The sequence below is a fragment of the Syzygium oleosum genome, unplaced genomic scaffold (genome assembly GCF_021117445.2).
Source record: "Syzygium oleosum isolate NSW1041296 unplaced genomic scaffold, Sole_v2.1 Sole_v2.02, whole genome shotgun sequence".
Classification (NCBI taxonomy): Eukaryota; Viridiplantae; Streptophyta; class Magnoliopsida; order Myrtales; family Myrtaceae; genus Syzygium; species Syzygium oleosum.
Genome location: NW_026607486.1, coordinates 16,339 through 30,723, shown reverse-complemented (window position 1 = coordinate 30,723; position 14,385 = coordinate 16,339). Strand labels below are relative to the sequence as shown.

The 14,385-nt window shown below is 39.2% G+C and overlaps 2 protein-coding genes across 2 annotated transcripts; one reads left to right on the top strand and one right to left on the bottom strand.

The window, feature by feature from the left end:
• Positions 1 to 267: 267 nt before the first annotated feature.
• Positions 268 to 7,966, bottom strand: LOC130137483 (UTP--glucose-1-phosphate uridylyltransferase-like). Its single transcript, XM_056308886.1, has 13 exons — positions 7,793 to 7,966; positions 3,701 to 3,774; positions 3,141 to 3,213; positions 2,990 to 3,047; positions 2,801 to 2,847; positions 2,661 to 2,726; positions 2,091 to 2,123; positions 1,385 to 1,437; positions 1,206 to 1,281; positions 1,085 to 1,141; positions 906 to 993; positions 737 to 810; positions 268 to 662 (listed from the first exon to the last, which is right to left on the bottom strand). The coding sequence occupies exons 1-13, from the start codon at positions 7,964 to 7,966 to the stop codon at positions 345 to 347; spliced, it is 1,191 nt and encodes a 396-aa protein (XP_056164861.1). The 3' UTR covers positions 268 to 344.
• A 180-nt stretch (positions 7,967 to 8,146) lies between these two features.
• LOC130137481 (homeobox-leucine zipper protein ROC8-like) lies at positions 8,147 to 12,496 on the top strand. The gene is made up of 10 exons (XM_056308883.1): positions 8,147 to 8,304; positions 8,852 to 8,969; positions 9,065 to 9,256; positions 9,397 to 9,849; positions 9,965 to 10,066; positions 10,157 to 10,360; positions 10,671 to 10,851; positions 10,967 to 11,217; positions 11,330 to 11,419; positions 12,115 to 12,496. The coding sequence occupies exons 1-10, from the start codon at positions 8,147 to 8,149 to the stop codon at positions 12,493 to 12,495; spliced, it is 2,130 nt and encodes a 709-aa protein (XP_056164858.1). The 3' UTR covers position 12,496.
• The last annotated feature ends 1,889 nt before the right edge of the window (positions 12,497 to 14,385 follow it).

Here is a 14,385-nt window from a genome sequence, read left to right as displayed (position 1 = left end):
AATAATTGAGTAAAATAATCCATAACAGTGCGTGTACACACACTTACAGTTTGAGTCCTCTGTATGATCACCGCCGCCCTATAGCCGCAGATATGCGAGAAACTACTTTCGCGTTGCAAGTGGGTGCACCTGATTGGTCCATGCACTATCCGAAAGTTCCAAGTCCGAAACTACTTTCAAGAAGGGGAACACGGAGACGTACTATTGTCACACTCCACACCAGACAAAGGCTTGAAGCGTAAGAAATGAGCAAGCATTTATTTTAATCCCAAAAAAAGAAGAAGAAGAATGTTTCATTTGGAGCAAACGAGTGGCGGCATTTCTCGAAAGCAAAATTGCAATATTCAAGTATTGTCATTAGAGGCCTCAGGGCCATGCACTTCCACCACAATAAGAAATTTAACTCTAAACAGACAAATGGGCACTGACAGCCTCGCCAATATAGGATGCAGAGTCCATTCTAGCTTGTTTCTCATAGCTGTCGCCCCATTTTGGATTTCCAACTTGACCTTAGCTTCTGTTGATGTGTTAGTCAAGAGGAAAAAATGACTGTCAACAATTAGCTTGAGATTGAGAAGCGAGCCAATAGATAGATTACCAGACACCTCGAAATTGTCCTTGATGCTAGAAATTAAGTTTAACATGCTCCCGAAATTGTCAACCTACGGAAATCATAACAAATCAAGTCTCCCAAAAGAGGCATGTAATGGCATTATTAATGCAAGTAAATCCTCACCTTCTCACGCTCGGGGCCCGATTCGATTGACGAATTTCTTCTGGCAACAAGGCCACCTTCCACGGAATATAAATCTGATTGTAAGACAGTAAGAGATGCACTGAGCTCCATTTTTTAATGCTATCTCTCTAATTTAAAAAAAAAATTAACACGGACTAGAGCAAGATACTAACCTGAACCTCAAGCAAATCTGAGGTGGTTTTCACCGGTATAAACCTCGACCGAGGTACATTAATGGCGATTGCATTATCAAAGAGCTGATGCAAGAAGAGACACACAAACTTGAAAAGATAAATTTTCAACAAATGAACTTTTTGAATAGAAGTCAGGCAAAGAATAGAATAGTACCTTGATTGCTGCCCCAGCTGCAGTTTCAAGCTGAAGAACCTTCATTCCATCAGCTTCCTGAAATTCAAGAAACATCAAAAACTAGGTCCCAGTCTATACAGGAAGCATCTAGATTATGTACCTTTTGAATAGGAATGATGTCCATCTTGAGATCTTCAGCTTCCAAAAGCCTTTGAATTGCCTTCAAGTTTACCCATCTGTATGTGTCATGTCAGTGCTTGCTTCACTGAAATTACATACATGTAACGCCAAGAACTCACTTCCATCACTGCGGAATACACAAAAGATAGCATGACTTACAGATTGTTTGTATTGAAATTCTTGAACTTCTCAATTGATTGGAACTCGCTGACCTGCATCAGGCAAATCAAACATAACATGTCAGCATTGAACTTGAGAATGAGTTGAGAAAAAAAGGAAATCAAAACTGCAGAAAAAAGCTGTACCCTGCTTGTATGAACTCATACAGAGCAGTAAACTGTAGTACCTTACCTGTTTATAGATTCGAGACTGCTTATAAACTGAAACATGCGTGTTTAAAACTATATCACATTTAAGTGATGCTGATCTCCGAATTTACAGTTTTAGAAAGTCATAGTAAAACATCTCAAGGCTGTCACCAGGATAAATGCCATGATCTCAGAGATAAGGTCAATATCTACCTAGAAGACGCCGATAAGCAGGAGTCATTGACAACATTCAAGATGGCAGACACGTATGTTGTTGGCCTTCGCATTGACATATTAGAGGTAGCACAGAGGTAACTAGTCTACCAACTAAATCATCTTAAAACAATTAATGTTGCCAAAACAAGGGTATTAATTTCCTCGTGGGCCGTTATGTAGCCTAAGTACCACTATAACTCCCTTAATTCCCACGTAATCTCAATAAGAGGTCAAGAAAAAAAAATGCAGTGGAATTGTAGTAGACGTACAAATTCTGATAGACCCAATGCATGCTTCAGACCATGGAAATAAAGGAAAAGGGGAGAATAAGGACCACTCACATGTTCATCAGGGACTTGTGCAATTTCCAACAGCTGCAATAAGTGACAGAAGTATGTCAGTCATGAATCCCTTTTCCCCTTGGACTTCCAGTTTTAGAGTAAATCGAGCTTATGAACATGTCTGTGATTTTTCCGTGAAATAACATGTTCTATTTACAATCGAAACGAAAAATATGAAAAAGACGTAAAAGTTTTCATTTTAGCACAATGTTTGCATTGCTGCCAAACCCATATCCATCCAGTGTTATGAAAGCTAGGATTAATAAAGTCAGTTCCGAGGGGAATTTAAGAAGTTAAAGATATTCAAGCTAGGGACAATACATAAATATCGTGGCACCGAATTAATCTGAAAAACATCCATGGATGGAATCTCTGAGATGTCAAAATCAAATAAGGTTCCACTCTCAGATTTGCTGGGAAATGTAAGTTTGTTGAGACTCTAGTTATCTTAACCATCAGAAAGAATTGCACTTTTAATGTATTCGAGGGAACTTTGTAGCCTGTGTCATAATTTGAACAACAGAAAGCTATCTCGCAATAATAACTAACAAATAAAATGATGTTACTTACTTGAACCTTTCCCTCATAAGAAATGAGGCTACCACCCTTCACGTCACACAACATCTTTGGAGTAACCTGCAAAATTGTGAGCGATTTAATACAAATCCAATCTATTAAAACAATTCTTCACCACAATCGTCCGCATCTACCTCCATGCAGTACTCATTCCTGTTTGTCATCAAATGATTTAAGATTTCTATCGGATTTAGTTAAGGTCCACGGAACAACAAAAAATTATCAATGGGCCCAATTGTCAAACTAAACTCAGGAAGTACAGAGACATGTGATTAAAATCCAGAAACCACAGATATCAGAAGAAACTAAGAATGGAAGGATACTCAGGTCAACAATCGCACCCGAGTTATCTGAGTTGGCAACAAAAACATATTCCTTGCCCTGTAAACATGAAAAGTGAGAGAAAAGGGAATAAGCAAACGAAAAGGCAAAAGTAAGAGGAATGTACTAATGCTGATTGTGATAAAAGAAAACCTGTGAGAGCAAAGCATCAAGTGTACGGCTGTTCATCAAGGATGGGTATACATCACCATTACCCGGGGCATACCTGTGTAGAGCATTTGAGACGGGAGAAAGGTTACATCAAAGATTTCCCATTAAAAGTTTATGACAAAGAATCCAATCGAGATAGTAGAATTCTGTCTATTAAAAAGTATAAAAAGCACAAAAGAATGAAGAGATAGTGATTAGTCAGAAATTGTTGTCGAAAGAATTAAAAGTCAAGTTCAACTGTTATATCTATTAAGGCCAGATATTGGTGGCAAATAACTTCATGCATCAATTTTAATTTGCTCAAGCCGGCATGCATTTTTCCCACATCCAGGTTTTACAAAGGCGTAAAAGGTGGAATTCCAAAGGACTAATGACTTAGATACAGCGAACCGAAAGACCTACAATGACAGCCTCTCTTTTCAAATGACCCGTCTTGAAGCAAAATCATTTTGATGCAAAAATGGTCCCAGAAATTTAAAGAAGAAAGCATCACGATCATGAAGACCGAAGTCCTTATGCTTGATATTTAACCAAAATTTTACCATCCATCGCTTGCAGTCTGTCCTTTGCAAGGCAGAGGCATAAAATCATCAACATCCAAGCAGGGATACCGGCTCTGTATATAATTCAATCAAGACGGTCGAGATAAAAATGACTTAGTCAATTCTAGAATAAACTCATAAGCAGATACTTTAGTTTCCATAAATAACAATACCACATATTTTGTTTTTCATTGTTGTCGATATCCCATATACATCAAAGGTGCTATGCTTTTTTTTTTCATTTTCAAATTCTACGTAGGGAAAATTTCAAATAAAGGCTTGATGTGCCTTAATTTTCTCAAATAAGGGTCTAAAGTGGACTTTGTCTCAAATAATGGCCTGAAGTGGCATGTCAGTCTCAAATAAGGGCCTAAAGTGGCCATAAGAGTTTTAATTAAGGGTCTCACCTCATCGGTCACCGGCCGGCGAAATATTCCAACCGGTCAAGGGCATTTTTGTCCAAAGACAATTTTAATTTTCTTTTTCTTTTTTTTCCTTTTTCTTTTTTTCTCTTTTTTTCTTCATCGGTGGCCAAGGCACTGGCAAAAAACAAAGAGAAACCAGAAAAAAGGAAAAAAGAAAAAAGGAAAAAAATTCAAGAAAAGTTAAAAGACGAAAATGCCCTTACTATCTTGAAAAATAAGCCCTTCTTTGAAACAGACGTAACTACTTCATGCCCTTATTTGAAACAAACTTCACTTCAAACCCCTTATTTGAGAAAATGATAGCACTTCAGGCCGTTATTTGACATAAAGTCCATTTCATGCTCTTATTTGAGAAAATGAGGACACTTCAAGCCTTTATTTGGAATTTTTCCTTCTACTTATGCAGAAATTAGCCTTTTCAAAGAGAAAATTTTTCAAGAAACCTAGTTTTTTTCTAAGTTGTCGAGCAAATTCATGAATAAATTACCCGTTAGAATCTAGAAATTTTAAAGATAAACAACTTTTTAACACGGTCACATGTTTATAAATATTTACTTTGAATACATTCTAATCTAGTTATTTCTTATCATTTGTCCTTCACATACATATACATCTAATGGATGATTGGATGAAAAATGAATACCCTCTTTAGGCCCTGTATGTTTCACGAAAGATTAATGATTTAAAATACATTTTCCTCAAAATGATCGCTTAAAATAATTAGTTAATAAAAAATATTTATTATCACCAATAACTTATATCCAAATATTTCTACAAATGATAAAAATATTTTTCTTTCATTCATCTTTGTAAGAGATTTAAGCAATTATTTTTTGAAAAATATATTCCAAATCATTCATTTTCCTCGAAACAAACGGAGCTTTAGAGATGTTCTTTTTTTCCCAATTACGTTCCCCAAGGTGAAACTTTGGAAGATGAAATTTAATTAAACTAAAGCTTCGTACAAAATAAGATGTCTTAATGAGCAAAACTTTTTCACGCTGTTGTTTTTATTGTATTTTAGATATATAACGTCTTACATGCTCTATGTAAAAGTGTCTCACCAGTAGCAAGGAAAAATCACAAATTCTTCGATATAGTAAATAAAGAGACTTGATATGTTATTTAGACTAATGAAATTAAAAATAATAAAAAGTTCACCATGAAGTAAGCTTTTGAATCGGACCAAAAAAAAAGTGAGCTTGAAATAGGAGGTGCGAAAAATAGATAACTTATTACCGGAGCAAGAAGGAAGAAGAGACTAATTTTTATTTTTTAAATATAAAGAAGTTTAAATATGACGAAAACCATAAAGGAAATGATTAAATTAAAGGAAACTGAGTAAGTATGAAAACCATGAAGGCTAATTTTGTCTAACTAATGAAAAAGAAGTGGATTTAGTCATTTAGAGTGGAAATAGCCCCACCCAAAAAAATATTGTATTATCTACATAAACCATCCCCACCGTCGATTATAAGAGGCCCCATAGTAGGTTTAACATAATTAATTCGACATGATTCATAGACACATAGACCAACACATTCCAAATGTCTGAAATGCTCCTTGACCAAAGATCTCGAAAGTATTTGGGCCAAATTGAAACAATTTCTTAGCAAATCTTTCAATTTATATACGTAAAGTTCTTTTTTTTTTTGCTGGAAATGTAAAATTCTTTTTCGGTTAGGCATTTAAAGATTTGTTTTTTGCTTGTCATTTCTCATTGATATAATTTTCTTTGTCGGCTTAAATTTAGTTCGAACACCTCTTATGCTGAAAATGTTAGTCACAAATTACATTTAATAGTTCTGTTAGGGTGTGGTTTACACTCTCCTCCGACCAGAAGGCACGGGGCCTCGAAATTAGAGGGCTTTCATATTTTGAGCATATATTTTATTGGTAGTTTGGGTTTGAGCCCATGAATACATATTGTTGCATATATAGTATATATTTTATTTCTCTTGTAATTGAGGGGTGTGTATATATATATATTTTTCTCTCTTATAATTGATGAGTTTTAAAAGAGAGGTGCAAGGTACTAATTCTAATGAAACCCTCTGTTTTGTGTAGCTCTTATCTCGATTTTCTTTTTTGGCTTTTACTCACTATTTTCTTATGATTATGCACCAAATCCTAGCAAATTCGTGCCATTTTGTACTAAGATTAGAATGGTTCACTTGTATTTAATATGGTTCCAACGATTTGCTCTAGATATGTCGATCTATGTTGATATTTTGGCTGAACTAAAATATGCAATTAGAACGAAGTTCATTTACGTTTGGCAAATGAGTGAGATGCATTTGTTGCATCGATTCACCTGGCCCACCGAAAGGAAACGCGAGGTGGATCAATTTCTCATGAGGTAATATGCAATTAGTGCATTGGATTCACCAGCCCACAGCATCTTTTTCTTTCACCCAAGCACGAATCCTCATTTCATTCCATTGCCACAACTCACCGCAGAAAGATATAGGAATCATCATTCCATTCCAGTCAGTTCCATTCCTGGCCCGCCAAATGCAACATAACTATTTAAATGAGGATTGTCATACCTGCTAAAAAATACTAGAAAAACAAAGAAAACCAGACTTGTTTCCATTTAACACCACCCACATAGAAGAAAACCAAGGATGCATGCATGTTTGGAACAATGTTACCCCGCCAAATGGATTAAGCCGGAGAACTTTATAACCAGGATTCAATTAATCCATATTTAAGGACCCTTTGATCCAAAAAATTAAATGAGAAAACGAATTGGGATTCACTTAACTACTTTACTCAGTATTGGGATGATGATATATGCACCACTTTCATCATCTTACTACGATTTCTAGATAGATTACATCAATTTGCCTAACTAAGTCGAGACGGCCCAAATGTATATGGGACCGTTTGATTAAGTTCATCTTGTGGCGCGTTTATTAGTGTAAATCCCATCACAATTCGATCCAATGGAAACCCAAACTCGGAAACCTTGTGAGTTGTGAGTTTAACAAGATAGTCATTTAACTAAGCAAGCAATTAACTGGTTTGCGATTGAATTAGCGTTGTTATCTGGAACAAAACCCAATGAGTACACGCTTGTGAATCGGGATGAAAATGGAATGTTTTGACAAAAGTTCTATAGCAGCGCCAGTATCTCCGGTCAAATCTTGTTTGTTATAATCTAGGACTTGCTTCCTCTGAATCTGACTGATTCTACAGTCTCCTCCTAGACTTCAGACCAAACTAGATATTGCACAAACATAGGAAACACCAAAAAAGATCTAAGTTTTTCTTCAAAAATAGGAAATGTGTGCTTAGACCCAAGTCAAGTTTCTCTAATATTTTCCTTTTCTTGTTGAGTGCATGCAAGAGCAAATCTCACACCCCGTGATCTTCGCAGTTATCGCCTCATTTTGTTTTGGTTGTTACAGTGAAAAAAAAACTTAGGCAGTATTTCATGTTTTTATCTTTTATCGATTGTCGACGTGATATCACCGAATCAATCATTCCACTAAACGACACTTAGTGATTACTATGTTGACGAAATGGTAAAGCTTGATTGACTTAGTGATACCATCGTTCTACTAAAAACGCACTTAGTGACTATTATGTCGACGAAATGGTAAAGCTTGATTGACCCGGTGATACTATTATGTGGATGAAATGGTAAAACTCTCGATGATACTGCGTCAACATGACACGCGGTGTGGAGAACGCCGAAACTACTTTCACATTGCAAGTGGGTGCACCTGATTGGTCCATGCAGAATCCGAAACTTCCAAGTCTGGAAAGCTCCAAACTTGGCAAACCCAGATTCAGATTTCGCTCTTTTAATGAGATCCTGTTTTGGGGTGTTCATTTCCAATGTACGCTTTATTGAGAATCGAACCAACTGGAGTTTTCTGAATAATTGTGCTCTGTATATTTCTAGTCATCATCACAGTATATATATATATATCCGATTCTAGGTGTGTGTTGCCCTCAACTTTGTTTTTCTGGGGGACTTTGGAGAAATCAGCAGAGGCGTTACTCTGAGAAAATGGCTGATTCTGGAGGTAGTGGAGGTTCAGGTGAGGAACATGAGCATAGGCAAGAATCTCATCCGAGCCCAAATCCAAGCTCAAGCTCCAGGAAAGGGAAGGGGAAGGCGAAGACGTACCATCGTCACACTCCACACCAGACACAAAGGCTTGAAGCGTAAGAAAACGAGCAAACATTTTATTTGATCCCCAAAGAAAAAGAAGAAGAAGAATGTTTCATTTGTTGCCATGTGACCGACCCAAATTGAAGAAAGGAAAAAAATTGTTTCTTGCTGGTAATATATAATATTTTTTGTGGCACGGCGTGTCAAGGTGTATCAAAATTTGGGTTCTTCACCGTTCGGGTTATATGGTCTTTGAGATTATCATTTTTTTTTCGTCTAGGATTTTCTTTGTTCATCAAGATTGGCAATCTAGAAAAGTATGTATGCAGATTAAAATTCCTTCAACTGATGGATGTCCTGATATGTCCTGATGATGAATCTTCATATTCTACTGTCAATGGACCTTTTCATTTTCATTTCAATTCTTCTGCCCTGTACATGGCAAAGCTTTAGAGGTGAAAAGGTAAAAGGAATGATCTTTTGTTCTTATCAAATGCTCAACTGGCATGCCTTTTCAAGAGACTTGAACTATCATAAAGAAATATCTCCTCAACAAGAGTGATCCTGATGATAAGTGCTGTGTCTCTTGTATGCACTCAGATTTTTCAAGGATTTCCCACACCCTGACGAGAATCAACGGCGTCAACTAAGCAGAGAACTTGGGCTCGACCCTAAACAGATCAAGTTCTGGTTTCAGAACAAGAGGACTCAAAGAAAGGTAATTTCCCCTTGTCCCGTTTCAAATGACTTGTTCAAGTAGCAAAATTCGAGAGTGCTACACAGGTTGTGACATTCCATTTTACTATTTCTCAGACTCAAAATGAACGAGCGGATAACACAGCTCTTCGGGCTGAGAACGAGAGGATACACTGCGAAAACCTTGCGATCATGGAGGCGCTCAAGAGCGTGATTTGCCCAGCTTGTGGCGGTCCGCCCTTCGGCGAGGAAGAGAGGCAGCATAATTTGGAGAAACTCAAGATGGAAAATGTGCAGTTGAAAGAAGAGGCGAGTTTGTCCCTTCTCTTTCTTCTTTAATTTTCGACCGACACTACATTCTATTTTACTGATTGGTGTTTAAACTAGTGTCGTTCGTGTTCGGAAAAGTTTCGGTTTATATTGATGTCCTATCGGCAAATGTAACGCAGCATGCAAAAGTATCCAACATTCTCGCGAAATATATCGGGAAACCAATCTCGCACATTGAGTCGCTGATGCCTGGCCCTAGATCCTCCGCGGAGGTGTCCACCGCAAGTGTCCCCAACCAAGGGGTTAGTGGTCACAACGGTGACTTTGATGTGGCCCCCACCAACCCCGCGTCTTCGAGCCAATTAAAGGTTATACCAGGAACAGAAATGGCCAACACAGTGGAAATTACTGCATATGCCATGGATGAGTTAATCAGGGTTGTGCGGATGAAAGAACCGTTGTGGATAAAGTCTCCTCTGGACGGGAGATACATACTCCATCGTGACACCTACGAGCAGATATTTTCTCGAAGCTACCGTTTCAGGGGATCTGGGGCTCGTCTGGAGACATCCAAGGAATCAGTTCTAGTGACGATGGAACCGGGCAGGCTGGTTAGCATATTCCTAGACGTGGTCCGTGACAATAAGCAGTATTATTTATTTATTTTTGGGCTGATACTAAGTTTGAATTCTCAACCTCTGAATTGTTAGAATCATCTCAGTTTCACTAAAAGGGTCTCATTGGCAGAGCAAATGGGCTGATATGTTCCATACAATTGTCACAAAAGCTACTTCTATCCCAGTTCTTGAAGAAGGAACACAAGTTAATCACGGAACTTCCTTGCAGCTGGTACGAAACTGCTTATCCATGCATTAGCTAGGGTCATTTCCTACAGGGAAATTAATCGCTTGTTAATCTATTTAACGAGGCATCATGCAGATACGTGCACGAATGCACGTGCTTTCTCCGCTAGTGCCGGCTCGGGACGTCTACTTTCTTCGCCGTTGCCAACAGATCGAGTTAGGCATGTGGGTGATAGTGGATGTGTCCTCCAGTTTCATGACAGATGATGCGTGCCCGTACAATACCTGGAGGCTTCCTTCTGGCTGCGTGATTCAGGACATGCGTAATGGTTGCTCCAAGGTAAAATGCTTCGATATTTCTGGTGTGACCACCATCCAAAGTACAAGCTTGCTTCCTTACTGCTTGTTGCTTTTCTGTGTTGAAGAGTGCTCACTAGACAAAGTCTAGTTAGTCACAAATTGTCTTTTTAGAGACAACAAATTGAAGTACAGTATCTCACGCAGGCCAACGAACTATGAACCATTACTTGTAATGCAAGGAACTGCACCGTCGTGACTTAAGAAAACAATTACTGGCATTTCCCAATTAACTAACCCCCATGTTCGATCTTTAAGCAACTTGATCTTCAGGATCTACCTATCTATGACAGGTCACTTGGGTGGAACATGTAGAAGTGGACGACAAAAACCAAGCTCATAAGCTTTTTAGGGATCTAGTGTGTGGCGGTCTCACGTACGGAGCAGAGAGATGGGTGATTACGCTCCAAAGAATGTGCGAGAGATTTGCTTACTCCATGTTGGATGATGCGCCGACGCACGATGCTGTGGAAGGTAACGCTTGAATGAAATCTATGCAACCTCCATTTGTGTTTAAAGTCCTAGGTTAACAATCATTATGACATGACAGTCGGTATTACAAGTTCACCGGTCATTGTTGTTCCTGAAGGTAGGAGAAATGTGATGAAGCTTGCTCATAGGATGGTGAAGAATTTCTGTGCGGGCTTGAGCATGTCCGGCAAATTGGATTTCCCTAACCTGTCTGAGGTTAACAACAGTGGGGTCCGTGTCTGTGTACGAAAGAGTGAAGAACCAGGACAGCCCAGCGGCACGATTGTTAGCGCAGCCACATCCCTATGGCTTCCTCTTGTGCCTCAAGTGGTCTTCAATTTCTTCAGAGACGAAAATACGCGAGTTCAGGTTTCACAGGAAAACACCAACTCCTATTTAATAAAGATATTGTTCATTTAAGATTCACGTTACTGAAAGAGAGGATTACCTTTCTGTGTTCTAATGTGCAATGCCTTGACAGTGGGATGTACTCTCGAATGGAAATCCAGTCCAAGAGATAGCACGCATACCGAGCGGCACTCGTCATGGAAACACAATCTCCATTATTCAGGTGATACTCTCACTGCTCCGCATGCTATTTACTCAAAACACCATTAGAGGAGGAACTAAATAACACTGACATTGTGAGAGGTACAATAGCCTTTCATATGGAGACTATTTGTCTCTTTAGCAGTCCACAGGTTTTCCTAGAAATCTTCTATGCCTGGATTCGCAAATAAATAATATGTGTCAACTTGGATAGTCACAGTACAATTCATGAGACGCATGGTTTCTAGAACATGTAGTTGTCGAAATTCCACATTTACCTTTTTATGAAGTAACGGAGTCATCATCACCACCCGCCTGGGTGGCGCTGCTGGAGCGCGCACTCTTCCTCTCGCAAAAGGTTGAGTGTTCGAACCCCGGGTGCCGCAGGGTGACTTAACCGGTGCACGTGTGTGGTGGCTAGCACGTGTCGCCCCAGGGTTTACCTCCCGGCTGTCGGCCGTGCGGGGGTTCCCTGGGTCATCAAAAAAAAAAAAAAAAAAAATCTTTCCACATCAATTCTCGTGCGTTTGTCGTTGTACATGCACATTGGTCACCATTATGGGGTCGGAGTAACATCATGCTAAATACATGAAAATTTAGCTGCATGCATTGCCCGTTACGTATCCATTGGCATACGGTGATCACATTTTCATGGCAATTCATTAAGTCGAATAAGATACTTCTGGACTCAAGTACCAACCATTTCTTGTCAAACAGACTTCTCTGCATGCCGAGAACATGTTGATGCTTCAAGAGAGTTGCATAGACCCTTTGACGTGCATGGTGGTTTATGCCCCGATCGATTCAACAGCGATCACCATCACGTTGAGTGGAGAGGACACTTCGACTGTACAAATTCTTCCATCCGGCTTCACGATCTCCAGCGATGGCCGGGCCAATCCGGGATCAAGACCTTCCACCAGCACAAGCCCCAGCAAGCCGGCAGGTACACTTCTCACCGTGGCATTCCAGATATTGGTTTCCAGCTCCTCAGGTCCGGAGCAGCTAAACGTGGAATCTGTGGCGACCGTGAACACTCTCATTAGCGCAACTGTTCAGAAAATTAAGGCTGCTCTAAATTGCTCTGCCCCAGAATGATCTTTTTCTTTCTTTCTTTTGACTAGGCGGAATGATCCTTTCGTTTGTGTTGAATGGTTTATACTGAAAGATGAGATGATATAATTTCACAGCGTCACCGGTGGTACATACTAGTTGGTTTATCTGCAATTCGGAGTGTCCAAGATCTAGAGCACGGTACCCCACAGGAATTTAAAGCATGTAATTTGCTACTAATTCTTATAGGCGTATGCTCATGACTCATCAAATTTCACACTGGCGATAATTATGCCGGAGAGGCTATGTTTGTTACAGAAAAAAATCACTCACCCTCTTTGCTCTTTTTATAGCTACCACCTGACCATCATCTAGTTGTGCCCTGTAGACAGTCCCCAAGCCTCCTTTCCCTATTCGGAATGAAAGGTGGCAAATTGTTTGTTGCTTTAGTGACCTGATTGAAATTGAGATGCAGCGATCCAAGTCGATTGAGTCTTGGAGATGGGTACATTGAAAATCTAGGACTCTGTGGAACCCTCATTGGACTAGGGGGCACCCGAGCTGGACTGCCCAGGAACTTTTCATGGGAACAAACCTTTTCTGAAACAGAGTTCCTGTTGAAGGAGGAAATTGAATCCACTGGGAGGAAAGATGTGTTAGAAACTAAGACTAAAAGAGAAACAAACAAACGATGCCAAAGTCAATAACTTTTGGTCCATGTACCAATGATGATGTACTGTACTTGAATTCAGGTCCTTTGAAAGCATTGTGTGAGCAGTTGCCTTCCTTTTCCCATATAACCAGGCACAAAGTGAAACGCAACGGACGGCAAAAGTTCCCGGTACTACCATGCCAATAATTTTGGAGGTTGATAGATATTTATCATCATTGTCAATGCTATCCTCTGTCCACTTACTCTTATGATCCACTGCAGATTTGTCCATCATCCCTTTCTGCAAAAGCTTTCTCCCTCCGTTAACATGCAAACGTGCTGCCAAAAGAAAAGGTTTGGTATGATTATGGACATTTTAAGTATAAAGCTTCGGCACTCAATAGACTTCCAAAAATCAAGCCTGTAAACAATGAAATCATACACTATGTGAGTTATAAGTAGTCCATTGTGGAAGGTCGAGTTCACATTGAATTACTCCCAGGTATCCCTCAAAGTGGCAACCGTTCACGCTGTAGATCTTGAGGTTCCTATTAACAAGATTAAATACGGCCAACTCCCTAATGAGGCTCCGGAGCCAAATAGCCTAAGTAGCTGTCGAAAAAAAATGCTATAAACTCCGCTTGCATGGTAGAGGATAATATAGATTTTTGTTTCTCACTTTTTCATGATATTGCACCTCTTGCTAACATAAAGATGTATCCTGTTGCCAACTTCATGTCATCTTGACAACCAGGAAAATCTGAATCCGAATACCCTACTAGCTGCAGGTCCTAAACATATTTGTAAATCAGCATATAGTCTCTAGTCCTCTTTAAGTACATTAAAACCTTCTTGGTAGCAACCGAGTGATCGTGTCTTGGATTTGACTGATATCTACCTATAAGTCCTGTTGCAAAAATAATATCTGATATAGTGCAAACATGAGCATACATGATACTTCCAAGTGCACTAACATAAGATACATCCTTCATTTGGGCTTTCTCAATATCCGAATGAGGACATTGTGACAGACTCAGTATATCACCCTTGATGACAGGAGTAATTCTTGGCTTACAGTGCTGCATAATGAATCTTTTCAAAATATGATCAACATATGCCCTCTAAGACAAACCCAATACACAGCGAGAACGATCCATATGGATTTCAATGCCAAGGACAAAAGACACCTTATCAAGGTCCTTCATGTCAAAATCCATTGACAACATTTGCTTTATCTCATGCAGTAATCCAAGATCACTATTTGCAAGCAAAATATCGTCTAC